The sequence below is a fragment of the Varanus komodoensis genome, unplaced genomic scaffold, assembly GCF_004798865.1.
Source record: "Varanus komodoensis strain SLA01 unplaced genomic scaffold, ASM479886v1 scaffold10, whole genome shotgun sequence".
NCBI classification, from domain to species: Eukaryota; Metazoa; Chordata; class Lepidosauria; order Squamata; family Varanidae; genus Varanus; species Varanus komodoensis.
Window position 1 is genome coordinate 6,315,470 of NW_025335269.1, and position 27,271 is coordinate 6,342,740.

General features: G+C 42.6%; 1 protein-coding gene across 2 annotated transcripts in view; it reads left to right on the plus strand.

Annotated features, from left to right (window-relative positions):
- TNS3 (tensin 3) overlaps window positions 1-27,271 on the plus strand; it is a 385,864-nt gene that overhangs the window by 9,492 nt on the left and 349,101 nt on the right. Inside the window, exon 1 of one of the 2 annotated variants that reach the window (XM_044453612.1) lies at window positions 19,749-19,938. The exons of the other annotated variant lie outside the window; for it this stretch is intronic. Within the exon in view, the coding sequence (XP_044309547.1) occupies window positions 19,846-19,938 (93 nt within the window). The 5' untranslated portion in view covers window positions 19,749-19,845. Of the gene's footprint in view, window positions 1-19,748; window positions 19,939-27,271 lie in introns of those variants that run through there. 2 annotated transcript variants of the gene reach the window in all.

Sequence of the window (27,271 nt, forward strand, 5' to 3'; positions counted from 1 at the left end):
ATGAAACTTCCTGAGTTCGACTCTCAGCATAACCTATCCCACAGAGTTGTTTTTCTGGGGAAAAATAGAAAGGTGTAGAAACTTGTAAGCTGGCTTGGATTCCTTTCAAGAGTAAGAAAGCTGGGATATAAATTTAATTTAATAATATTAATAGGCTTATTGGGCTTTAAAGTGAGGGGTTTTGCAAAAAATGTAGAAGCAATTGAAAAGTAATTGTAATTAATACTGTTTTGAAGTTGTTGCCATCTAAATCCAGGTATGAGGTAGGTAAGAGACACATTCTAAACACATAAATATTAGACTATAGGATTAAATCCAGTGTCACGACAGCAGATGTCAGTTAGTGGAACAGGACTTTCTCTTGATCTCTTCCAACTTGGAGTACTCCATGCCACCTGAGAACCTGGAGGGTTTCCCACCAGTACAGTAAGCACTGACATTAGACACAAGATAGATCTACAATTACTCCTGGGAAATGTAATGTTTGGAAGACCATAGGTCTTAAATATTATAAGCTGCCAGATACTCCATTGGAGTGCGGGGTGGGGGGGATATATATATGCAAAAATAAACAGGTGCTGAACTCTGAAGTACAGGAGCTTATGGAGCTGACTCAAACTTTCGCAGATGTCATCTTTCCTTACATACATTCTGAGGCATTTCTTTTCTTACTCCCTAGAAACAACATCCCCACATTTTTTGACCACTGTTTTTGTGCTGGCTTCCTTCTTTCTTTCTCTCCAGCTCTCCTCCCTTGAAATATTGCTTGATATGAGGCATTGTGCAAGATGCAAAACGGGGCCCAGGTTGCTAACACAGTTGCTGCTTTTGCTATAAGTGGCAGGGTAAAACAAGCCAACCCTGAGGAAGAAGAACCTATCCTGCCACCCCTGTAAATTGTGACAGCCACCTGCGATAAACTACTGGAGAATGATTCTTTCTCCCAGTTAAATTACCCCCCACCCCACCCAGATATCTCTCCCCACAAATAAGGTGGAGAATGTTGAGAATCTCCATTTGCACCAAGTTCAGTGCAAAACCTCTGGTACCTCTCCAAACCACAGCATTCACAATCTTACACCTGATTTATTATGCATGCTCAGTGGCCTGTTATTATTGCTTGGCACGATTTGGGGTTGCGCCTTGGCAATGAAAATCAGTTACAGGTTTCAACCCCTGGATCAAAGAAACCAAACTGCAGCATTCACATATGTCACAGTTGCAAGCACTGTAATGGCAGCTACATGGGATTCAAATCTGGGTCAGTACTGGTTCCTCCTTCATTATATAATTCCTGATTGGTTGTTTTTTAAATATATCTGACATATCCCATGACTCCTAATCCCCTGTTGTGACAGCTGGAGAAACACAGTCTTCATTTTCTAATTTTTCAACCAGAACTCATTGCACTGGGTGGACCCAGGCCACACATCTTTACCAGCACCCTACCAATCCTATGACTGCCTTGAACCACTAAGATTGCCTAATGGCTGCTAGAATCGGGCAATCATGATTTGACTTTAATTATTCTTTTAAAGAAATGGTGGCTGCCCTTAACTAGGTGATACATATTTCTTTCTAAGTAAGACTTTGGAAATTCAACACAAAGCATTTAACTTGCCATGTGCCTTGGATTTGAGACTGGGGATCTGTCAAATTGTAACAACTGTTTCAGAGCAAAGCACTAGCAAGTCGTCTCCCATCGTTGCAAACATCTGAAGTTTATTTTTTTAAAAAAATTCTGACGACAATTTTGTTTGACAGGCCTCTGAAAGGAAGCCAGGAGAGAAATTCCTTTCTGCTTGGGAAGCAGGGGGTCTTAGATAAATGTATCCAGCGGGCTACAAAGGTTAACTAATAAACCACATGGCTACAGATTCTCCTACCTGGTTGAAGAAACTATGGAAACAGAACTTTTGAGTTTTAAAAAAAATAACACTGGACACAGCAAAGTTAGCTACAGGCAAAACCAGTTCAGCTACATGCAAAACGAGCATCTTGTGTTTTTGTAAAGGCCATGGGGTGGGGACAGGGACAGAGAGATCTAACATCTATCCTATTTGTTTGAAAGACACTGTAGGTTTGTCATGTTTTGAATAATGGGCTGAGTGCACACATGCAATCAGCCGGGGATCTTTTTTATGTGATGGAAGAGTGGGAATTCACTGTGTGTACAAAGCAATCCATGACACATGTGCATAGGTTCACCCTGTAAAATCTCTCTCTCTCAAAAGGGGAAAATAGGAAGTGAATTTGATATATATATATATATGCATGGGCATTTAGTATTCATCTCAAACATGATCTTTCATGCATTGGATACAGAACTTGCCTTCCCTGGACAGAAGGGCACTGCTCACCAAAAGTGCCTTTGCCTGCTTTTTGAAGACTCCTTCCTACAGGCATGCCACCGTTCATCCCATTCCCCACAGCCCCCCAACTGTCTCTGCAGCATTTTAGGGGGCTAGAGGGCTGTTTTGGAGAGGAGGGGTTGGGGACATCCACTTCTGCCAATCCAGGTACACAAACCTAAATGTGGATCCAATCGTATCCATAGTGGGAAGGGCTGCATCTGTTCCTACGCTATTTAGATAGAATCCTTGGCAAGGTAAATGCATGGAAACTGTCAGGGCCAGTGGTAGAGAGCAGACTCTCAGGAGCCTGGATTTTCTGGAATATTCTGAAGCCATTCCTCCTCTGAGAAGTTCAGAACTACCCATAAATATTGGATGCAGTGCTTGCTGGTAACATGTGTTTAGCTAAGTTTATATGTACACTAAACAGAGAATTCAGGCTCCATTTAGTTGTCTCCATATATAGTTAGGAAAACTGTTTCTGTTTCATGTCTGCCTAGGGATGTACTGGCAGGTTTATATCCTTCAGGATTTTAATTTTTCCTGATCCTCCTAGTTTCCAAAACAGCCACTTCTTACCCTAGCTACATGTCATGCAAACCATGTGTTAATCTATGGCATGCTCTTCTGATGTTCCATGGAAGATGTCGACCAGCCTTCTCCAACTTGGTGCCCTCCAGATGTTTTGGATTATAATGCCAGCATTCCTGACTATCAGCTACATTGGATGGGGCTGATGGGAACTCAGATCTAAGACATCAGTTCTTGGGAAGCTGGTGTTGCCATTAAAAGTGCAAACCTATGGATGTTTAGACAAAAGTATGTTCTACACATGGCTGGGGAGTGCTGGGAAGGATTTTTTTCTGCCTAAACTTCCATAGGATTGTGCCCTAAAGCATATGCATGCATGCTCATCCCTCCCATACCCAAAGCCAAGAGAAATAGGAAGGCTATTGTGTCTTATTGTCACTTAGATCACCATGTTAGCATTCTCGATAGTACATTTGGCTAAGCTCCGTGTGTTTCTCAAGTGAACTCCAGTGACAATGCCAAATTAAATCAGGGTCATTCTGTTCTTTCCTCCTGTCTAGACAGCACCTGGAATTTCCAAAAGGGGGAGAAAAAAGATTATAAAAATCTCTCAGAGGCAGCCAACTGTTTCTTTAGCAATGGATTTGACACTGCATGGAAAGTTCTTCTTTTAGATCTTTAATGGGGTCCAGTTAGTGATCAAAGCAGTGGCATTTCTAAGTCATAATTGCAACTATTCTAAGAATACAGCTATACATAAACCAAATGTAATATTCAGCGGAGCTGCCCAGGGGGATATATTTTTCTTCTTACATTTCTAATTTCAAAAACCAGATAGGGTTTTTTTCCCTAACTGCCAGATTATGGACTAGTAATTTCAAATCAGTACAAGGAAGTTCAGCCCTGCAGTGCACTGTTCTAGATTCTAAAACAATCCACTTGTTTCTATCCTTCCATCGCCAACAGTGCCCAGACTGCTCTGTCCTTATTTTGCCATCCTTACTTTCTCCAGCTCCCTGGAGGGCTCCAAGGACTACCAGTCCAAAGGCCTTGCAGAGCTATTCCATCTTTCCCCCTTTCACAGCTTTTCCATGGAAAAAAGAAGTGAGCAAATGTGGAGGGAGACAGTGTAAAACACTTAAAATGCCCTGCAGTCTAGAGCATGAGGGTTACAAATGCAAGACAGTAACACACGCAATAACATCGTCTGAATGAGGTATGTCAGGTGCACAATACAGAACTGAGTTGGAGGTATCCCCCGTCTCCACTATCTGCTGTTACTGTCTTCCTTCTTTCAGGTCATTGCCTACTTTTTCTGCTCCCTCTAGCCTACAATTCTATGCATGCATAGCTCAGACCAAGTCCTCTTGATGTCACTGGGACTTACTTTTGAGAAATATGTAGAGCATTGCATTGCCAAATATTCTGACTCTTGATCATCCTCCTTCAGACTTTTCTTTTCCTCCTGCACCATTGCAGATCACTTCATATTAAACACCATGCAGTTACATCAGACCTAGATCAGTAGTTCTGAACTTTGGGTATTCAGATACTGGATTCCAACTTCTGTAAATCCCCAACTGGCAAGAGATGTGTTTAGGGACAATCTGGTGAGCCAGGATTGAGAATCACCGGGTCATGATAATCTTGTCAGACTTCCTGGTCTCCTCTGACATTTTCTTCCAGCTTCTTCAATGTTAGCAATTGAAAAGGTCTTCTTGGTGGTGGGACCCTGATTATAGAATGGCCTCCCCAGTAAAGCCTGCCTGACACCAAAATTGTCATCATTTTGGTACCCGGTAAAGAGTTTCCTCTTTTCCTAGGCATTTGATAGCAGATAATGGATTGTTCAGTGCAACCATCTATTTAGGGTTGTCACTGTGTTGTCATAGTTGTTTTTTGAGTGGGTTGCACTTTAATGGAAAATATTAGCTGTTTTTTAAATGTGCATATTTTAATTTGCCTTGAGTTTTTTTTTAAAGTAAGACATACAAGAATTATATACTTATTATATACTTACAATAATTATAATGACATTTCCGGTGCATTTTGTACCTTAAACATGCCAGAAAACTGGCCTGTACCAACACTCTTCTGAACCTAAGGTCCTGGCAATTGTTCATCTTCCACAAATAAAGTAAAGAATAGCAGCTCCAACTTCCTTTGGCTGCTCACCACTGCTTATTGCTCATCATTCCATGTGCCAAGCTGTGCTCACTGTTCTTTGAGGCAGCCGGCTATCAAAACATTTAAGCTTAATTATGGTGTCTCCATTTCTCAGATGGCAGCAATCTTCTCCCACTGCTGTCTAGCTTCTACATCTGGTAGATGAAACCCAGGGGCATCACGGTCTCTGCAGCACTATAATTTTACCTGACCTTTGGAGCCATGATGTCATAATTAATCAAACCATTCTTATCCTGTTTAAATTTTGAAGGCTAAAGCTTGTTTTGAGCTCCACTAATTAAATCCATCTTTAAAACAAAACAAAACACAAAACACTCATGACCCAATGAATGTGGCCAAATTATGATTTGATTACTGATTTACCTGCTTAGGAATGTGCCTGATATCAGCAATGTGGTGTGCATTTGATGCTAAGGCAGAATACCCCCAAAATGCAAAATGATGTAATGGTGATATAACAAAAGGAATCCACCACAAAAGTTTATTTACTCTTGGATCTGTAAACAAGCAAATATCATGGATGCATCCAAGTTTCTCTTTCATTCCAGTAAGGGCTGGCTGTTGAGTACAGTAGAGAATAATCAGCTCAGAAACCCCATTCAAGAAATCCCCTTTGTGTTTATCCTAAGAAATACCAAAGCTACAGCAATGATACTATCATTAAGGGCTGATAAAAACAGTCATTGTGATATTGTTCTATGAGAATATTCAGAATGTAACATAGATCTGGGATCCAAATAAAGTCAGCCTTCTTTAAAGGTGAAACTAGTTGTTAAACAGGAGAGTCAACATCATCCTGACACTGGGCTGGATCCATAGTTGGTTGTGCTTAGAGTAGACCCATTGAAATCAACGAGACAAGCACATTTAACATTTTTTGCATGACCGCTCTTTGGGCTTTTCTACATGAGAGATTTAATCTGCTGCTTTACCAAGGCCTCTTCTCCCATTTTCATTGTAGCAGGAAAAGGGTGTCCTCTACATGGTTTTTCCCCATGGGATCTGTATTTCTCTACCCTTCTATATACTCTTTTAACCAAGCACAAGATGGTGCTGTGGCATCACTGCACCACTTTTTACAAGGTTTTTGTTCAGTTTGCTTCAGACTGGAAATTTAATAGCTGAAATTTAAATCCTTCAGGGCTTCTCCTGTGCTTTCCAGCCTCTAAAAAAGGACAAAGGCTGGAAAGCACAGGAGAAGCCCTGAAGGATGAGATCGTGACAAGGCCCTGCAAAGTTCTTTGGATGAAGTCCCACAAGTCTTGTGTGGAGAAGCCTTTGTTTTTGTTTTATTCAACGCAGTCCCAAAACTGCAGTTCAGAACAGAAGAGCAATGGCAAACCGGGTCTGCTGATCACTTTCCACTTCTACAGTTTTCCTGCTCAAAGATACAGTAACTTTCCCTTGCAGATGGGAAAGCAGTCCGGGGGAGACCAGTTAGCAGGAGGGAGAAGGTTTAACTAAACATTTCTTCCTCCTCTTGTTCATGCACTTTTCAGCATAGTGGGGGCATTTTGTTTTGTTTTTTTCATGCTTGCCAGGGAATGCCTTCAGTTGCATTGAAATTAATGCGATCAGTGAAACATAAGCTACAATTAAGATTTACACTCTGAGAAATATACAGAACTGGGACACTATTCATTCATTTAGTTATTAGCAGTGAGAATTAGTTGTGACTAACTTTTCCTGGTTTGTATAGTGGGCCTGGACACAGGCAGGAGTTCCTGACACTGCTGCTGCCTGACAGGTGTAAATATAGGGCTTAAATCTGACTTTTCAATCAGATTTTTGAAAATCTGGATTTTCAAAAATGGAAGATCAACTCCTAGTTTATTTCTCCATCTCCAAAGCAGTTAGGTAGGAAGCCCATGCATAAAAGAATTTCAGGTAGTATTTTTCTTGCATGCATCCTAGGATGAATCCAGGATCTACCTTACACAAGAGGAAGGACTCCATTTTCAGAAAGTCTTGCCACCTGATTTTTGAGGCTCCCCCACATACACCACAGCACACCCCATTTGGCAGGACCCCCAGACTGTGGCATTTTCAGTGGGCAGAAGGGAAGGAAGGGGCAAAGCAGTGTTTGTAAAGCTGTTTGATCAGCAACAATAGTGGGACAACGAGCACTGCAGGCAATTCTGGTGCTGCTAAGTCACCTTCACAACTACAGTCTATCCCTATTCCTTTGCTACCTGGATTTTCAGCAGCAGTCAATATCAGAGTCTACAAGGAAAGTAATATTACATGCTTGGAATCATGTTGCACCATTTTCATTATTGTCCTAACCATTGGCCTCAACCTCCACGGACTTCCCACAGAGAAACATTCAGTATATATTCCAATCCACAGGAAAGGAGATGCAAAAGAGTGCATCAACCATAGACCATTGCATTAATCTTTGAATAAGGCTCAAAGCATTGCAACAAGGAATACTATCCTATATGAAATAAGAAATGCCAGGTTTCCAAGCTAGATTTTGAAAAGGGAGAGGCACTAGAGATAACATTGCAAATATACCTTGGTTACTGGAGTGCACCAAAGACTTGCAGAAAAAGATCAGTGAATGCTTTACAGCAGCGCTCCTCAAACTTTTTCAATAGGGGGCCAGTTGAAAGGCTGCGGCTACATGCTTGGGCCGGTGGGGGGGGGGGGGGGGGGGGGAAGGGGGGGGGGAAGGGGGTGGGGGGGGGGGGGGGGGGGGCGGCTGGGCAATCAGGCTGGTGAAGCGTCGTTGGGCGGGCGCGAGGTGGTGTTGGGCGCGCGCAGCGGCTCGCTTGCTCAGAGATCTCCCAGCGAGTCCAAGACCATCTCCGAGTGAGCAAGCCACCGCCTCAGCCTGTGCTGCGAGGCAGCGGCGAGTGCGCGTGCGTGGGGGAGGCAGGCGGCAGTGGCTTGCTCGCTTGGAGATGGTTTTGAACTTGTTGGGAGATCTCTGAGCAAGCGAGCCGCTGCGGCGAGCGTGGGGGGATGGCGTGGGCCAGATAAATGGGCATGGCAGGCCAGATCCGTCCCGCGGGCTGTAGTTTGAGGACCCATGCTTTACAGATTACAGCAAAGCTTGTAACTGCGTGGATCATGAGAAGCTATGGATGGTCCTGAAAGAAATGGTGTTGCCTCAGCACTTGATTGTCCTGATATGAAACCTGTATCACAGACAATAACTTACAGTTAGGACAGAATATGGAGAAACAGAATGGTTTCCCATAGACATAGGGGTCAGACAAGGAAGTATTTTATATTCCTATCTATTCAATCAGTACCCAGAACATATCATAAGGGAAGCTGGATTAGAATCAGAGGAAGGAGTGAAACTTGGTGGTAGAAACACCACCAATTTAAGATATGAAGATACCATATTAGTGATAGAAAACTGCAATGACTTGAAATGAGTCCTGATAAAAATGAAAGAAGAAACTACAAAAGCAGAACTGTAGCTGCATATTAAAAAAACCCAAAAATGTCCACAGAATTGCAGAACTTTACTAATGAACAATGAAGAAATTGAAATTGTGAAAGATTTCACATACCTCAGCTCAGTCATACCTCAGAGAGAGGTTGCAGCCAGGAAATTTGAAGAAGACTGAGACTTGGAAGGGCAGCAATGAAAAAACTAGAAAAGGTAATCAAGTGTAAGGATGTTTCACTGGAGACCAAGGTCAAGATAATCCAGATCGTTGAGTTCTCTATCACAATGTATGGATGTGAAAGCTGGTCAATGAAGAAAGCTGACAGGAAGAACACTGATTCATTTGAAACATGGTCCTGGAGGACAGCTTTGCAAATATCCTGGACCAAAAGAAAGATGAACTAGTGGATGTAATCAAATCAACCCAGAGCTTTCCCTAGCAGCAGAAATGACAAAACTGATGCTGCCATACTTTGGACATATCATGAGAAGGCAAGACTTGCTGGAGAAGGCAATCATGTTAGAGGAAGTCAAAGGGGAAAAAAACAAAAGGGAATATCTGATATGAAATGGATTGAATTTGCAAAGGAAGCCACATCCTTAAGTCATAGACTACTTGGCAGCACATGACAACGGTTGTATAGAAACTGGAGAGCCACATGTTCTCCATTCCTATATTAAGGAATTGCCTACATGAACTACCCTGTTACTTTTATTTTGCTTACCTATAGTTGCCTTGTAGCTAAAGCATAGAGAGATGTTCCATAATCACATATTCTGGTTTTAAAAAAGGAGTTTTTAAAGCACATGAGAGATTAAGTCTGTGTACCATCTTCTCAACCATTTAACTGGCAGTATAAGTGATGTACCATCAAAAGTTGGGGGTTAAACTATACCAGGAGGAGAATCCAAGAGATACCCTACTGCCAAATGTCAGATCACCATAGGGACAGCTCAAAGAGGGGTCATTGTGACAGCACCATCTCATAGGCCAATCATCTATCTCATTTCCTCAGCTGTATTTGCACATTTGGATATTCTGAGCTCTAAATGGCCAACAAGGTCACGCTTCAGAATTCAGATGTTTCCACCACTTGGTGGACACCTGGCTAGATAGCATTCTTGCATTGCACCTAGAGTAGTAGGTAGTGAAAAGGAAGAAGCAGCACAGGAAATGGCCATGCTTGTAAGTTCCTTCCTCTCAGTGCCTCTAAATTTCACAAATCAGTTGGTTGGTCAAAATCCACACATTTATAATGCTCATCTTATAGCGGTCTTGGGCCATTGTATTACAAATTAGGTACTAGTTTGGGAATAGTTTAGGAGCTTGGGAGCTTACACAGTTTGCATCTAAATTACAGGATGTTTCGTGTATGCTGGGTGATTGGTTTAACTTTTTCCTTTGTATACTGATAATGGCAAATAAACATGATGTAAAAGAGTGAAAAGGAAACAACCAGTCATGAAGGTGTATGTAACATGATGATGCCTGATGTCATGAGCTATTATGTGATAGCAATCTACAGCTCTCATGAGGCAGTTTGGTATTGCCTACGAGCAAAGCTTGTATACTCAGTACAAGATCTTGCATCTTGTAATCTAATCTGAGATTACATGGATGAATTTGTTACTTTCCAAAGAAATAACAGATTCATCTGGGGTAAGTTCATTCATCAGGAAGCAAAAGCAAGTGTAACTTCAGGGGTCTGATTTATTCATATTTGCACTTGCTAAGCTCCAATGGGCACCAATCAGCTGTGGGAACAACAGTACATTTTTGCTGAAGGATTGGCATTGGCAGGAATCCAGGATTTCTTGCAAGGAAAGGAAACAGACATTTACCCTACTTCCCATGGGGTAGAGGAGCTGCTTAGTGTAAAAGCAGAACACAGATACCATCTAAACCATCATACAATGCCCACTTTATGTGATGTGGCAGGCATGGTGGAGAGTGTCCCTCATGAAGCCAAGTACACTGAATGTGCCCCACCCCAGCTCTGGGACAGATAACAGAACCAAGTGTTTTCCCCTATACTTAAAAATCTCTGAAAGTGAATGAAATGCTGTTGTGCTGGCTGCAGATAGACCCTGGAATAACATCCTTTCCCCCTTTTTTCTGGTGGGATGTTTTCTCTAAAATAAAATTTAAAAATCCAAGCCCATGTTGTTTGTTCTGTGTCTCCAGAAAGGCTTTGCAAACTGCCGCGTCAAGTGGAAGTGAAAGAGCAGGATGTTTTCTTTGCAAGAAGGTCCCCTGTGTACTTAACCCACCATCAGCATTCGGCTTTCAAAACAGAAGTGACATGGCGGGAGAGCAGCCAGGGAAAAGTCCAGCCACCAACAGCATAATCTTCCCTACTCCAGCTGCCAAAGGACAAGAACAACACAACAACACACTGTGAATACTTGAGGTTGGCAGCTGGGATATCTGTTTCACTGAAATTTTATAGCAGTATTGTAAAGATGGATCCCAGCTTGTAAAGACAGATCAGTAGGCCACCAACCCTATGGACTTGTACGACAAGGACAGAACATAACATTGAATAACAACTTTATTAAATTTGTTAATAATGTATTAACATTATTTGTTAATAATGTGTTGACAAATTTTGGTGGCAAATGCCACATTTGCTTTTAAAGGGGGCAATTTTCCTCACACTGCTGCTGCATCACCATGAATTTCCACAGTCAATTTGGTGTGGGAGCAACAGGGCGGGAGGAGGCAGGACTCCCTGTCTTCTGGAAGTTGCCCATTTGTTCTGTAAAGTGTACATTTCTCTCACCTCCACCACTACCTTAACTTGTTTCTGAATGTGCAACTACTTTTAAGTAACATTTTCTACCTTTGGATTTTTTTCAGGGCTAGAGGTGCCATGAAATCCTACTATGTGCCCCAAATCTGACAGTATTTGCAAAATCTTGAGAGATTTTTGAGTAGTTCATGTGAAAGTTTGCAAAAGCTTGGATGTACTCACAAAGCATCTCAAATACTTTTTTCTTCTGTGGCCCAAAGGCTCAGATTTACTTGGGCACAGGGAAAGGCAGTCAGAGAAGGCAATGGCAGCGGCAGGCGCATCAAGATCCTGGTGGAGTGTCTTCTGTTCTCAGGGAATGGGACTAAAAAAACCACAATGACTGGTTGAAATTTGAAATTTAGAATTTAAATAATTTCAGCTAATCAGGAGAAGTTTCCTCACTGTCAGAGCAATACGACAGTGGAACCAGTTGTCAAGAGAGACTGTGTGCTCCATACTAGAGACATTCAAGAAGAAGCTAGACAGTTATCTGAACGGGGTGGTGTAACTGGTGTCCTTCACCAACAGGAGGTTGGACCTAATGGCTTTCTTGGCTTCTTCCAACTCTAACTGTGCCATGATGCCATGATTCTTTGATCTCCTTTATGGAATTTATGGTTGGTTATAGAAAGTAGTATGTTCCACAAGTGCAGTGGGGCTTTTTTGCTACTCCCCATACCAACTGCAGCTCTTTGTGCCCCTTAATACTATGACATCATGCATTTGAAAATTCTAAGCTTTATTTTATTATTTTTATTTCATTTTATTTTATTTCATCCAGGGGTATTCTCAGTGCCAGCCACTGCTATGGGAAAAGCAAAGATTTTAATTAGCTAGCTCAGTTCCTGCAAGCACTACATGCAACTTGGCAGATAGTTCTTTCATGTCTTGACAATAATTTACTTATCAGGAAACTTATCCATCCAATGCCGTGCTCAGGCAGGACTGTTCCCTCCATTGCTGTGGCTTAGTCATAGTGCAGGACATGCACCGGAGCTGAAGAAACCCATAGAACAAACAGGAGTGTCATCCAAAACTCAGGCAAGAACAATCTATATGTTCTTAGGCGTGCAAAGCAGCTCAGTGGCTTGCCACAATTTAGCAGTGATCAGCACCCCCCACGGGGGAGGAAAGAGCCTTTAAAAAGAAAGATTTGTGAAAGATGAAGGACCTTGATAAGCAGACTGTTATCCATCATGCCATGTAGGGCAGTGGGGAAGTAACGATTGCATAAACGTCAGCGTCCCTGTTCTGCTCTGAATGTGTTGCACCAGAAGAATCAGGGCATATGTGGGTGAAAAATGGCAATTTCTTGTGTTTCTTTAAGTTCAGGGTGGGGAAAGCAAAGACACTAGGCTGTTAAGGGCTGCACTGAGATTGGGCACCATCTTTGTTTCTGCGCTATCCTATGACATTGACAAGGCCCCAATAGCAGATGTTACGGGGAAGTATAATACTTAATAAGTAATTCTTGGGTGGAAAGTGATTTGCTGCCCTTTTTGGAACTAGAAATAATCTCACTAATACCTGCAACCATCTCAAGACAATAAGGGATATATTTCCCCACAGCAGTGAAGACGCTTTCTATTTCTATTTGATTCGGATATTAGAAGTGGGCAAGGAGATCCAGGTGGCAAAAAGCTAACTTGAGTAAGGAAAGGCCATTTCTGCAGGACTGGGAAGTCAGTAAGGACGTCATATATGTCAGAATGGAAGGACCCAGGGAATTATGAGCATGAGATGCCCATATGGAAAGGAGAGACATTAGTTCACTCTGCAATTTAAAACAAACTTTTGCAGGATGCTGTCTCATTCTAGTCCCCCAGTTGACTTCACTCAACAGTTTCATATAAATGTTAAAAAGTACAGGGGGCAAAATGGAGCCACCACAAAGACTAATGGCCAAGTGGTAGAATAGAACAAGCCTGTGTTCCACCCTGAACCCAGTTGGAATGGATTGAAATAAATATGTTTTCTTTCATTTCCTGAAGTTGATAAGCCAACAGACACACCAGAAGTTTACTTAGAAATGGCAATTTAGAATTTGGAAAATAGCTCTCCAAAGCTAATACACAAGACTATTATTTGAACATTAGATCTGGTGCTTCCTCCACAGCTTTGAAAGATATAAAGTTACATGGCTTGCTATTACCATGCTTTCTTCCTATTGTTCTGTGCTAAATGGCTATGTTATCAAAACTGTGCACCTCTGTGTTTTATTTGATATGGAGTGCAGTGTTTATTTATTTATTTTATTTATTTATTAAAACATTTCTATGCTGCCCCTTGCCAAAGCCTCGGGGCGGCTTACAACACAATAAAATACAATAAAATACAAAAATAACAATATAAAATTAACAATATAAAATAAATAACAATATAAAAGAAGTCGCCCTGGCCAGATAAATAAGCAAATATTGTTAACAATTAAAATGACGTTTAAATAAAAAGGTCGTCATCATGCAATAGAACACTGATAGGTTTGTTTTGTTTTAAAATCACAACAATGCCAATTGACAAAGATGTCTGATTGTTTTGAGCAAATACTCACTTTTTTAAAGTATTTGATTGAGAGTGTGTGTGCACGCATGCACTACACACACACACCTTCTTATTCAAAGTGATCATATTTTACCTTTTATTACAATAAGGTACATTCCCTCACCCCCATTTGTATTGCAGTCAAAGAGTATTGCAGGCCACATTTTGAACTAATTCAGTGGTCTGGTTTGGTTGTAATTTTCTTAACCGGTTTTATCACCTGGAGTCCAAGTCAAGCCACAGTTACCACTCTGTAATCTTGAGAGCAAATAGAGATGTATAGAACTGCTGTGTGTTGTGTTTCTTAACTGTTACTCACACTGAAGTAGCAGGCAAGAGAATACACTTCATCCAGTTAGCTATGCGGGAGCAGCCCCCACCACTGAGCTTCTGGTGGAGGGGTCCAGAACTAACTACTCCATCAGATTCTGCTCAGCTGGTCCACATCGGTTTTCTGTTGGTGGGTGGAGGACTAAGAGAAGAAAAGAATAGTTGAGATAGGGTTTCTTGCCTCTCAGGGGGGGCTCATGGAAATGGAAAGTAGAATGCCATTATTTTCTCATGTCTGCAGCTAATCCTTCTTTCAAGAAGCTTTCTTGTTTGGGCGGGGGGGCAGGGAGGAGTGGTATCCTCTCAAGAATTTTGTGAAAAGATTTGCTCAGTTTATCAAGTTTTATTGGAAGGCCACTCCAAGGTAAGACTTGCTGCAATATGGACTCATGTTTACAGCTTCTATTCCATCCAAATGTCCCCCTTGATTATGGACTGGCAGGCAGGGGGCATATGTGCTCTGCAAGGATCAGATTTGACTCAAAGGGCTGCCAGCTGCAAACCCTTATTATAAACTATACATAGTATTTAACTGGTCTATACTTACCTATATTGTACACTTATGTTAAAGTTCATGAGAGCTACAAATTTCCAGAAGCAATTACGGGTATCATGTACAAGTCATACATTTATCATCTGCTTGTATTTTGACAGCTAAATATACCAGGCAAGGATTGAATTTACTGATAGCTGAACAGTATGCCATGTTTATAAAAAGTCATCAATGAATTATAGAATCATAGAATAGTAGAGTTGGAAGGGGCCAGAGGGCCATCAGGTCCAACTCCCTGCTCAGTGCAGGACTCCAAGTTTAACCATCCCTCTCAGATGGCTGCCCAGTTGCATCTTGAATGCATCTAGTATTGGAGAGCCCACAAGCTCCCCAGGTGATTGGTTCCATTGTCGTACTGCTCACACAGTAAGGAAATTTTTCCTGATATCTAGCCAGAATCTGGCTTCCTGTAACTTGAGCCCATATTCCTTGGACTCAGGGATGATCAAGAAGAGATCCTGTCCTTCCTCTTTGCGACAGCCTTTCAAGTACTTGTAGAGTGCTACCATATCTCCCCTCAGCCTTCTCTTCTCGAGGCTAAACATGCCCAGTTCATTCAATCTCTCTCACAGGGCTTTGTTTCCAGTCCCTGGATCATCCTTGTTGCCCTCCTCTGAACCCTTTCCACTTGTCCGCTTCTTTCTTAAACTGTTATGCTCAGAATTGGACACAGTACTCCAGATGAGGCCTAACCAGTGCTGAGTAAAGAGGAACTAGTACTTCATGGGATTTGGAGGTGAAACCCCTATTAATGCAGCCAAAAATAGCATTTCCATTTTTACAGCCACATCAGATTATTGACTTATATTCAGCTTCTGAACTACAACAATTCCAAGATCCTCCTTGCTTGCAGTATTGTTGAGCCAAGTATTCCTCATCTCATTATGGTGCATTTGGTTTTTTTTTCCTGGTTCAGAACCTGGCATTTGTCCCAGCTGAATTTCATTCTGTAGTTTTCAGGCCAGTGCTCCAATCTATCAAGATCACCCTGAATCTTCTTTCTGTCTTCCAGGGTATTAGCTGTTCCACTCAGTTTTGTATCATCTGCAAATTACATAGTCATTCCATGCACTTCTTTAAGAAAAATATTGAAGAGCACTGGCAGCAGGACTGAACCCTGTGGTACCCCACTTGTTACCTCTCCTCAGTTTGAGAAGATGCCATTGATGAGTGCTCTTTGAGTCTGATTCTGTAGCCAAATATGGATCCACCTGATCATTGTTCCATCTGGCCCACTTGTAACTAGTTTGCTAATCAGGATATCATGAGGAACTTTGTCAAAAGCTTTGCTGAAGTCAAGATATACTATGTCCACAACATTCCCACAGTCCATCAGGGAGGTTACCCAATCAAAAATTGAAACAGATTAGTCAGGCAGGATTTATTCTTGAGGCATCCATGTTGGCTTCTAGTAATTGCTGCATTGCCTTCAAGGTGTTTGCCAACTGACTGCTTCCCCCCTCCCTTATAATCTGCTCTAGAATTTTCCCAGTGCACCACACAGGTGAAAACCATGGGAAATCTGCTGACAATTGGCAAACCTTTCTCAGAGGATTTTCACTTGGATTCCAGCTTATTAACTACAAACAACTTATGAAGAGAACTCATCTGTTGTTGTTGGACTGTGTACTGTGAATTGTTCATTTTGCTTTATTGTCTTGACTACGTTCAGACGATGCAATGACCCACAGTTCAATAACAATCCACAGTTCAACACTCAACCCAGACTCAACCCTTGAATGTAAGTTATTGTGTTTTCCATCTGCATTTTGGAAGTGTACGAATTCAAATACCTCCTTACCTAAGAACCACTCATATTGCACTCTGGATAAGAGGAAAAAACAATCATAAATATCAGGTAGGCTACTTTGGGAGGACTGAGAGAAAAAATGTCTCCCCCACAGGCTTAGGATTTAGTCTCCTAAGAAATGAACTTTAAAATATTTCAGGGTAACTTTGGAGCCCTAGAAGGGACAGATCTAACTTGCATGCAACATAGATTTGAACTTGTGGGTTCTCTCTGGTGCTTCAGATGTCAGCCACATGTTACTGAGTGCTGATATCTTTGAAATGGAGAAGCATATAAAATATGTAGATGACCAGGAATTTGAAGGCAAGGGCTGCTTCATCTGTTACACACTCTGTACTATTTAAATATTCCACATGTATCTGTTTCTGCTCCACAATATGCAAAGTACTTGCATGCCTGTCTGAATGCTGTTTGCACCCCAGATGCATGTGTCAGGCTCATATTGGTCCCATGCAGTGGGTTTCCTTGTAGTGATGAAAAGTTTAGGGATAGTGACTTATATGTTAGAAGTTAGAGGGACCAAGGCTTGGGCTCAGGGTCAAATTGAGGCATTGGCCTGTCCCACCTGTGAAATAACTTGTCTAAATAAGAAATATTTAAGATGCAGTCCAATGGATGATTAGATAGAAAAATATCCTACAACACCCAGCACTTCCCAACTTGAAGTTGTAGGACATTTTTCTATCTAGCCATGCATAGCATCATGTGCTTACATGTCTGACTCATACATCAGCCACATGAAGGGCCAACATGTGAATAAAGAGGAGTGGGAAGCATTCCTGTCTCTCTCCAGACCTCTGTGTATCTGACACAGGTTGGGAGGGGATTATCATACCTGCAGAGACTTTGTCACACTATTGAGAAGAGTCCTGAGTAACTGGGGCTAGCAGCTGTGTGAAGAAGTGTATGCCACTATGCCAGATCCCCCCTGGATGGAGCCATGTGGGAGCCTGAAGGGGAAGACAAGCTATCCTGTTGTCCTTGCACCACTTTCTCAGTTAGGGACATGGTATTTCTTCATTTTCCTCACCTTACTTTCACATGCTTGAAATCCTCCTTCCATTTCCATCCATTTGCAAGGCAAGGATATGTCTTGGAGGAAATTTCCAAGTGACGGGCAGCTGTAGAACTTACTCTTGAATAAATGCAGTGTGTGCCAGCTGCAGATGCCACCTCTAACAAGGCCAGAGGCTGCTTCTCTCCTTCCATCCACCCTCTACCCCCACCCCCTTCCATATATTTCTGTGTTCACAGCTATCTCCTTTGCTGCTTGAGCACTGAAATTCTTCTGGTTTTTGCTGTTCTGGTGTGCAAACCTGCCAGCAAAGGTTTCAGAGGAAGACAGAGGTAATGTAACGGATTCAGTTCTCAATATAGCTTGTTTTCCTTCAAAGAACATCCTAGAGCTTTTGGTTGCTTCCTTGATGTTGTAATGCGCTAGCAGACAGGCATGTGCTATATATATAATTTGCTCAGCTAGATTTTCTTCTGGCTTTGTATCCTTCAGGGCTGGCCACTGGCCAAGTTACAAAAAAATCCTTCTTGTTGGGCAAGTAAAGTCCTTACTCAAAAGGACAACCTTGCATGGAATGTGTGCTGTTTATAGGTCCATATTTGAATAGTCAAGTTCTGTTTCTTAAAAGCATAAAATGTGACCATTCTGTCACTGTCCCTGATTCTTAAAAAAACTGAGGTGTCTTGGGGAAATTTATATAACTAATATAAGAATCAACTGCATTTGCACATGCAAGGGTGCCAGTGCTTGTGGAAACCCTGTTTTATCCTTGCACAAGTGTCAAATCCAATACTAGGGATTTGTTTGCACAAGTTGCTGCACAAGCCATTGCACAAGCCCTTTCACAAGACTTTTCCAACCTGGGCTCCTCCAGAAGTTGTGAACTTCAGTTCCTAACTACCCTAACCAGCATTCCCAGTGAAAGATCAAAGCATCTAGAGCATGCCAGATTGTGGCAGTCTCCTCTAGCAAATACAAAAGCCCCTAACTTCAGCCCTGTTTGTCACTGTGCTTAGTGCTAGTACATATCAACTATCAGAAGCCATTGAAGAAAAGTCTCCTTGTCATTACTGCTCACTGAGGAAGCATTACAGGGGATGTAAGCGGAAAGTCTTGATGACTGTAGCTGTGTTTACAGTAAGTAGGTGTGAGTGGATGCCTGCATGTCATGACAGAGTTCAGTAACACTTTCCATATCCATGTCTCTAAAGATGAGCCAGAACTGCTTGCCTGACTTCATGTTGTTCCACATGTCAAAATGTGCTTCCCATTTTCAGTGCTTTTCCTCCTCCATCGCCAACACAGTCAAATTCTTCTGATGGCAAAGAAAACAAGGGCAAAGGAGAAAATAGTATGCAGAAGCAGCAACAGCATTGAAATAATACGAATGCTTGGCAAGATATTTGAGCGGTTTGGTGACTCGGAGGGCGTGATTTGTTCAGTCGTGTCGGATTTGCTCCCTTTGAAGACATGTGATAATGCATGTACCATGGACACTACAGTGATACTCTGTTTTAGATCATTTACTCTGAATTTAACACCAAAGAGCCCATGTTAATATACGAAAATTGCTTTTAAAATCTCATAAAATTGCTTTTAAAATCTCTTTTGGAAGTAACTCAAACTGCAGTTATAGTAGGAGTTTATCTTGAAAGCTTGCACATTTTTAAGGATCTTTTGGTTGGCTTAGCAAAGGAATTACAATACTATGGATTTCGGAAATTTACTTATGGTCTATTACAACTACCTTTGGGTTTTTTGGCAAAAATTGCTATTTAATATACACTCCAGTGCTATGCATGTTTTCTTAGGCACTTTCCTAAAGCAACTAGATTACAAATGCAGGCACTGTTTTCTCTGGATAAATGATTCCCATTTTGGAAGTAAGCCTACACTTCTTACTCAAGAGATTCTCTGGCCTTTCATCTAAGCAAGCAAGATTTACTCATACTTTCTGGGATGCTAAGCTGCTGAAGGCGTGTGTGTGTGTTTGTGCCTTATGTGTAGTGGTTTCTTCGCTGAATGGCTTGCTCAACTATGTGTTGGAAACATATGTTGACATCTGAAATGCCCTGTGGAGTCTCTTGGGTCATGGAGCCAACCAATCCCTAGACAGGAAGGATTAGGAGGGTGGGGAAGAGAGAAGGGGGGCTTGACATCACATTGTTAGCTAGTACTAGGTGAATCCATTGCTAATGCCACACAGAATGGGTTAGGACACTTCCCTGAAGAGGCGGATTTTTCTTTTTCAGCCCATCAAAAATCAGGGTTTTATTACTTGGGCTGTGGAGGGGGGGAGTTCTCCCCCCCCCCCCAAGACAAAATGCGAGGTGTGAGTTTTCACTGTTGTAAGAAGACCAGCAATAAAAAGCAACCGGAGTGCTCACTTCCTCTGCTGCAGCCAAATTCTAAACAGGTACTGCGTCTTACATCTTATTCACACAACGACAATGGCATCAAAAGAGTTTTTCTTTAAGGCAGCTGGAGGCTGGATGAAGTTGTCTGGAAAGATTTCTAGCAGGGTGCGTGCATGAATATAGCTGTGTGTTTGGTGGGAGTGTTTATTTTCTCTCATTTTACAACAGTGTAGACGAATCCCTCTCATGTTTTAGACCTGCACGGTTTTGATTGAGAACACCAAGGGGTGTTGTTGTTTGCAAGGGAAGATTTCATTCATCTTGCCTTTTTTCAGCTGGGAGCAAGGACTCGTGCAGTGAGGGATGAAGGGAAGACATGTGCAGCGCAGCAGAAGTACCGACTTTGTTGCTGCTAGACGGACACTGTTTCCTTAGCCTCACTGGGAGAAATTAATTGGCAGAGCCAAGCTAATGTAATCGCTGGAGTGCAATTGTGCAAAGTAGGGTTGCAACCCGTTTTGCAGGTTGGTTGCATGTAACTTTAGGAAACTTGAGAAGATGGGCAAAATTCCTCAGCTGCACACCATGCACTTAGGCTTTTAGCAGTCTTTCTTCCCTTTCTTCTTAAGGAAGTTGAACTGGAACATCAGACCAACTTGCTTTCATAGAAATTTTGCCTACCGTACATTAAACCATTGTTGTTGATTTCCAGCAGTAGAGGAATACTGTGACTGAAAGAAACACGCATTGAAATAGTGAAAAGATTTCTGTGGGGCATGTAGTCTGTGTGATTATGTGAATGAATGTGTCTGTGCAAATATGTACACATTTCAGTTATAAGTGTGGCTAGCATTGTGTGGCTAGACAAATGGCTGTGCTTAAATAAGATATCTGTATCGTGCATGCACACATACAAGTGCATTATTTTATTTTGAGCTCCTCATCTTTATTTCTGTACATTCTTAAGTCTCTCTGCTTGGAAATTAAGTTTCATTCAAATCAGAACTTCAATGGAAGTATGTCAGGCTTCCGACACAGTCTTTTCAATTACTAAAATTAAAAACGATAGGTTAGATCCGGACTTAGTCATACTCAGTGTAGACCCACTGAAATCAGTGGGTAAGGTGGTCATGGCTAATGTAAGATCCATTAATTTTAGTGGGTTTACTGAATATGACTAAGTCTGGATTTAACCCATTGTTTTTAATTTTAGTAATTGAACAAAGAGGAACAAAGAAGACAGTGATTTGCACAGTGTCTGCATATACTATTTTATATGCATAGATGCAATTTAGAAATAACTATTATAATTTGAATAGAAATGCAGGAAATCTCGCCATGGTGTAGCAGGCTGTGCCCCAATGGCCTCTGTGCCTGCTGGTTGAGCTTACTGTTCAGCTGCTAACTAAAGATGGGCAGCAGGACTTAGGGTTCATGATCTGTAGATTGGAATCGAACAGGGTAGCTTTTTAAGTTCTCTTCCCTAGGGAAGGCTCTAAAATTTCTGTGATAGGCTTTGTATTTGCTTGGGGAACCCTCATCCTTGGGTTCCTCTGGCTGGTTGGTCTCCTGGCTCCTGCTGTTCACATCCCCAGCCTGACCACGAAACAGGGCAAGCAAGGAGCGAAGTGGGGGCTGGGCACAGAGGTGCCACCCTCCAATCACTGGAAGCACATTTGTGCCTCTCTCGGGCTTCAGAGACTTGACCAAGTCTGCTACACTAGCTCTATTCAGACAACAATAGTGAGCTCATTGGGCTGGATCCAACTTCAAGCTGGATCAGCTGTGCTGATGCAAACAGACTCCATCCTTCGCAAGGCACCCCTGCCAACCCACTGAGAGTATTGCACAGAGTGTCAGGAGGTCCTACTGAATGGGGCGAGTTGTGGTATGGGAGACAGATGTGCAATGGGCAAGCAAAGCCGGCACTGAGGGCATTGAAGGATGGCTGGGTGGCTGCTGTGGCCCACATCCCACCAGGGGTCCACTGAGAAGAGCCTGCTAAGAGTTGTTTCTCCTCACTACTATGGCAACCTACTGACTCAGTTACCTCCTGCTCTGGCCCAGACGAAGGAGGTGCTGAGAAGGAGTGACAAGGGATGCCACTTATCTCTTGCTCACTGGCTGTTGGCACACTGAAGGTCTCTTCTCTAGGGCCTTCAAAAACCTGGACCAGTTTTGCTTCCCACAGAGATTCCAATTAAGGCAGCAAAAAGAGAGGAACAAAACTGTGTACATTGCCCTTACAGGCTAAGCCACAGCCAGGGGCTTCATAAATCATTCCTGAATAGACTAGATATATTTTATTCTTTTAAATTTTGGTTAATATATTTTTATATCAGACTTCCTCTGAAGAGCTCAAGATGGCATATGTGGTCCCACCACTCCACAATTTTACCCTTCAAACCTCAGTAGTCAGAACAATGAGACATCTTCTCATACTCAGCCAAATTTTGGGAAACATATTTGTGTAGCTTTGGATCTCCAGTCCACAGTTCAAGGGAGGGCCAGAGTTTGGAAGTGTGGTGAGGTGTTGTAGTTGCTTCATGTACCTTGGTCACTTTGAAGCTGAGTGTCCTCAAAACCCATGTTCAGAATCGGGGTCAGAAACAATCAGGCAGGCTGGTTGCCTCTTGTCAATCTCCAGGTTAGCCTCCTCTTCCTCCACCTCCTTTTTATTCCTTTCAGGCACAGGTGTGGTTGGGCAGACATATTAATTATGCATTGATTACAATTTTTATGTCACTTTTTGCCAAAGCATACCAAGCACACTCAGCAGCAACAACAACATTAAAGCAGTAGCACAAGGACAATTTGTGCTAGTGTTCTTGTTTGGGGATTGATTCTGGTTTAGCTAACCCTACAGAGAAGCAGGATGCTGTGCAGCAACGCCTCCTCATGTGAGAACTGAAACCTCATATGAAGGTGGAGAAACTTGCCCCCTGGATGCCGCTGGACTTCAAGATGGGTTGTCCCTCATCACTGGGGTTAGTAGGGGCTGGAGTCCAAGAAGATCTGGCAGGCCACAGCTTTCCCACTTTTGCTTCTTAAGTTACAGTGGGTGGTCCCCACACAGCTGAACTACTGGCTGGACAGCTTTCTAGCCCAACTGTGTTTTCTCATTAGCTGATCTTCATAATAGTAGCAATTTTAAAAAGGAAAGAAAATATGCACACAAACATGGGGCCTGATTATAATAATGACAGCAGCTGGGGCAAAAGTATAGCAACAGAAATAACAAAAGCCAGAAGATAAGATGGGTGTGGGGATAGGATGAGGTGACATGCTTCTTGCAAAAGGGACAACTTAGTGGGTTTCCCTTTCTCTGAGATGGGTGAGCTCTCTCTGCACTGGGAGTTTTGCATCACACTGCAAGGGAGATGCATTAGCTCCCCCTTTGGGCATAAAATGTAGAATCACAAGTCGCTCTCCCATCAGAATTATTCACTCTGGCATAACATCAAGAGCTGTATGGGGATCCCTTGCACAGTAAATCTGAGAGCCGGCTTACACATCTTTTGGCCCACCAAGCCACAAGTGATCCACTAGCCCAAGAATGCTGCCTTGTACCAGGTCTATCTAATTAAGTATTGTCTATTCCTGCATTTCCCAAGTTGGTGCCCTTCAGTTGTTTTGGGCTCCAAATAGTCCTGACCCTTGCCCAAGCTGCTGGAAGTTGAAGTTAACATTCCCTGAAGGGCACCAGTTAACTGACAGTAGCTCTCCAGCGGAGGTCTTCTCTGCGAATCATTGTCTTCTTCCCCTGCTCCTCAAATTACTACAAATTGCACCATGGCCCTCTATAAGCAGACTTTCAGTGCAAACCTAGAGTCATCTTTGGTCTAGATTAGGCACAGGAGCACCAATGTCATTCTTAAAAGACCCCCCCTCTGCCCTCAGGCTGGGATCCTTGACTGAATTGGTGCACCCCAACCCCCCCCCCCCGCCCCGTACCTACTGTAGAGTAAAAATGTTTTTAAAAGGTTGCAGTTGCTTGACATCCATTTAAAGTCATGTCCGTTTTGGTCCTGAGCTGTGGTTCTTCCCCACATATGGCATCTCACCTGGGGCTCAGTAAATGGATGCACTTTATTGCTGGCCTGGGGCTGCAGTAACAAAGGTGGAATGACAAGTCTGCAGCAGGGCATAATCTGTAGCCATGTGATACAATCACTTTGGAAGGGTTCACGAGTTCTGCAGCCCTGCTCTAGAGGGACATAGTGCACCTGTGCAAATCAGCAGTGGGCCTCGGTGGCAACATTTTCAGTTTTCGTTGCCAAGAAGAAATTAAGTGTGCTCTGATGCACTTAAAGGATGTTTCTCAAGGGGGAAACATGCATGATGCATATGCTTGTATTGACAGATGGCCAAAAGGAAAACACAAGTTTGCTCAGTTGCAAGGAAACAGAGCCAGATGTGCTACCTTCAGCCTGTTCCCGCACTTTCCCTTCCTGCTGCTCCAACTAATACCTTGCAGTATGTGTGTGTGTATTGAAGGAACAGGAAGAGGGTCTGATTACTGAAGCATACAAGAAACAGTATCAGAGGACAGAGATCCAAACAACATGCTGCAGCTTAGATATCATTTAATCTTCTCATCATACATGGCTGCTTTTGTGGGACAGACACTTGCTTTGGCTCCTCAGTGCTCAAATATTACTTACTCGGTGAAAAGCAAGCTGGGACCGTCTCTATATGACACTTCGCAAATGTATTGCTGCCAAATCTGAGGAACGGAACAAATTGATTGTGGATAATGTAAGTGCCACTGATGTCAATGGGGCTACTCTACATATGACAACATCTAGATCCAACTTCCTGTGTGGAAATGTTGCGATAGGGTAGTGCTCTTTATGTGACCAGATCAGCCGGCAGCACTGGTTCTTGGGAGAGAAGGCAGGACATATGTAGAGGGGCTTGTGATGGGAGTCAAGATTTGCTGTCCATAGTACCTGGTCTCCCCACTGCTCCCTCCTCAAGTTGCTTTATATGAAACCAGACCAGTGGGGTGTGTGCGTGTCTCTCTCTGGCCATTAGTAGTTGTTAGTGGTAGCAATTCTTCCAGGCTACACCCAGCCAGAAGATTTTGCAGGCCCTGCCACTGAAGATTCTTTAAGTGGAGGTTCCAAGGACTACCTGGGAGCATGCCGTGGATGTGCTCTGCCACTGGCTTGTGGCAACGCTTTCTCAGGATGACCCATGGCTGCTGGTGCCCTCGTCATCCTGAGAAGGCCCACTGCTGATGCCTGCCCTGATCCCCTCCAAGAGTGATCAGGAAGCTGCCATTTTCATTTCTCCAAATGCCCCAGAGTACTGCTACACCAGGGGCATAGAAGGAACTGTAAATGATGGTTCCCAGGTCTCTTTCCATGAGCGTCCATGGGCTCGCCTTTGAAGGCTGCTGTTGTCTGGTTATACTACCAGGTTACACAGCAAACTTATCAACACATTTGCTTCTTAGAAAAATGAAATCTGTCCCATATCTCAACCATACATAACCTGTGCTCTTTAGCAAACTAGAATCCATGGATTATACCAGTTCATTCTAGTGGGCAAGAAGGAAAAACAACTTGGTCAAAGGGATAACTGACACTTTTATTAATCCAGTGTAGCTGCCATGGAGTTACTGCCAGTCATTGTTAATCACTGCTATACATACATTGCTCTTCAAATTATCTTCCTGAAGAAGAGAGATATTCCAGGCAATGATAATCATTCAAAAGCAGCAGTAAGAAGAGGAATGCATCATCTTACACACTGTAAATGTCTATTACTGCAGTTCCATTTTCCCATCCATTTTTGGCAATGCAATGTTGAAGAACACCATTATCTCTCTTCTTATAACTGAGAGCTTCTGTGTAGAATTTAATCTCTTCCCTGTACCCAGCGAGGACTTCATTTTGTTGTCAGAAGGCAGAACTGCACAAGAGCTGGGATGGCTGGTACAGCATAGCGGTTTCTGTGCTGGATTCGGACTTGGAAGACCAGGGATCTAGTTCCTACTTGGCCACAAAACTCACTGGGTGACTTTGGCCAGTCACTGGCACTCAGGCTAACCTACCTCACAGGGTTGTTGTGATGATTTAATGGTGAGGAGGAAGATCGTGTATACTGTGTTGGGCTTCTTGGAATAAAGGTGGGATATCAGTGTCATAAGTCCTGCCCCAAGGAAGTTTCAATTTAGATATGGATACTTGGAAAAGAACAAAAAATGGGGAGGAGAATGGATGTAGAAGTAAACACTAAATTGTTTACCCAGATGTAAACAATATGTGAGTATTGGAATTGCAAGCCTTAGTTTAGTTGTAATAGGATATGGTGACTAGAGGGCTGTGTTGTTTCATGGAAAAGTGGGCTTTGAGGAGAGAATTGAAGGAAGGAAGTGCTGACATGATGCAGTAGTTCAGCAGTTTATGTCCAGTTATACTGGGCAACAAGAGAAAGGGCCTTGAGTTGTTTCAAGATGCAGGAGACTTTTAGCAAGCTTGAGAGTGGTAGAGTTTGGTACTAATAGCAGCCAAAGATGAGGCTGATGGACTGTGCTTAAATAGTTCCCATATTCTGTGGTAGCATTTGCCATAATGTCAGGCTGAGCCTTTACTTTCTATTATATTTAAACAGTTTCTACAGTCTCAGTGGAAGCATTTTAATTCATGTATAAAATCTGCATTTGTTTTAATTGTTGTGGTTACTGGTTGAAAACCCCTTGGCAAGCCTTCACTCTCCCAAAGCACTGTCAGTTGTTTGGAAAAAAAAACAATACCACCCAGCATCTTTATTCATAGCACTGAAAAAAAATCCTGTTGCACTGAATTTGTTCTCAAAATTGGAGTTAGTTAATGGAAATTCAAATTTCTTTTGAAGTCTCCAGTTTTCAAGTAGGTAACCACAATGTAGGTCTGTGCCAAAGCTGAGTTCATGTTTCTCTTTAAACTGGTGCCTTCTAGATTTTTTTGGACTACAACTCCCAGCATTCCTTACCATAGGCCACACAGGCTGGAGCTGATGTGAGTTCATTTGAAACATCTGGAGGACCCCTGGTTGGGGAAGGTTTGTTTAGTACATGATAGGGAAGAAAACTGTACAGGTTCTTCGCAGATCTCTGCTTTAGAACATACACATTGGCCAGCTTCACACATAATGAGAAGCTACTGTGGGCTTCTCCTTGCAGCAGTGGTTATTCTTAGTATTTAGGGGCAAGTCAAAACTATTCATTAGGTGTGAAACCAGAGAAGGTGAGTTGTTCAGGTGGCTGACAAGCCACCTGCAACCCTAAAACAACCCATGAGTGCCTGATATTTGTCAACCACCCACTTTCGCTATATTTACGCATAAGAATCCATAGTGGCTGGAGGGTCTCGGATTACCAACCCGGCACCTGTGGATGTTGCA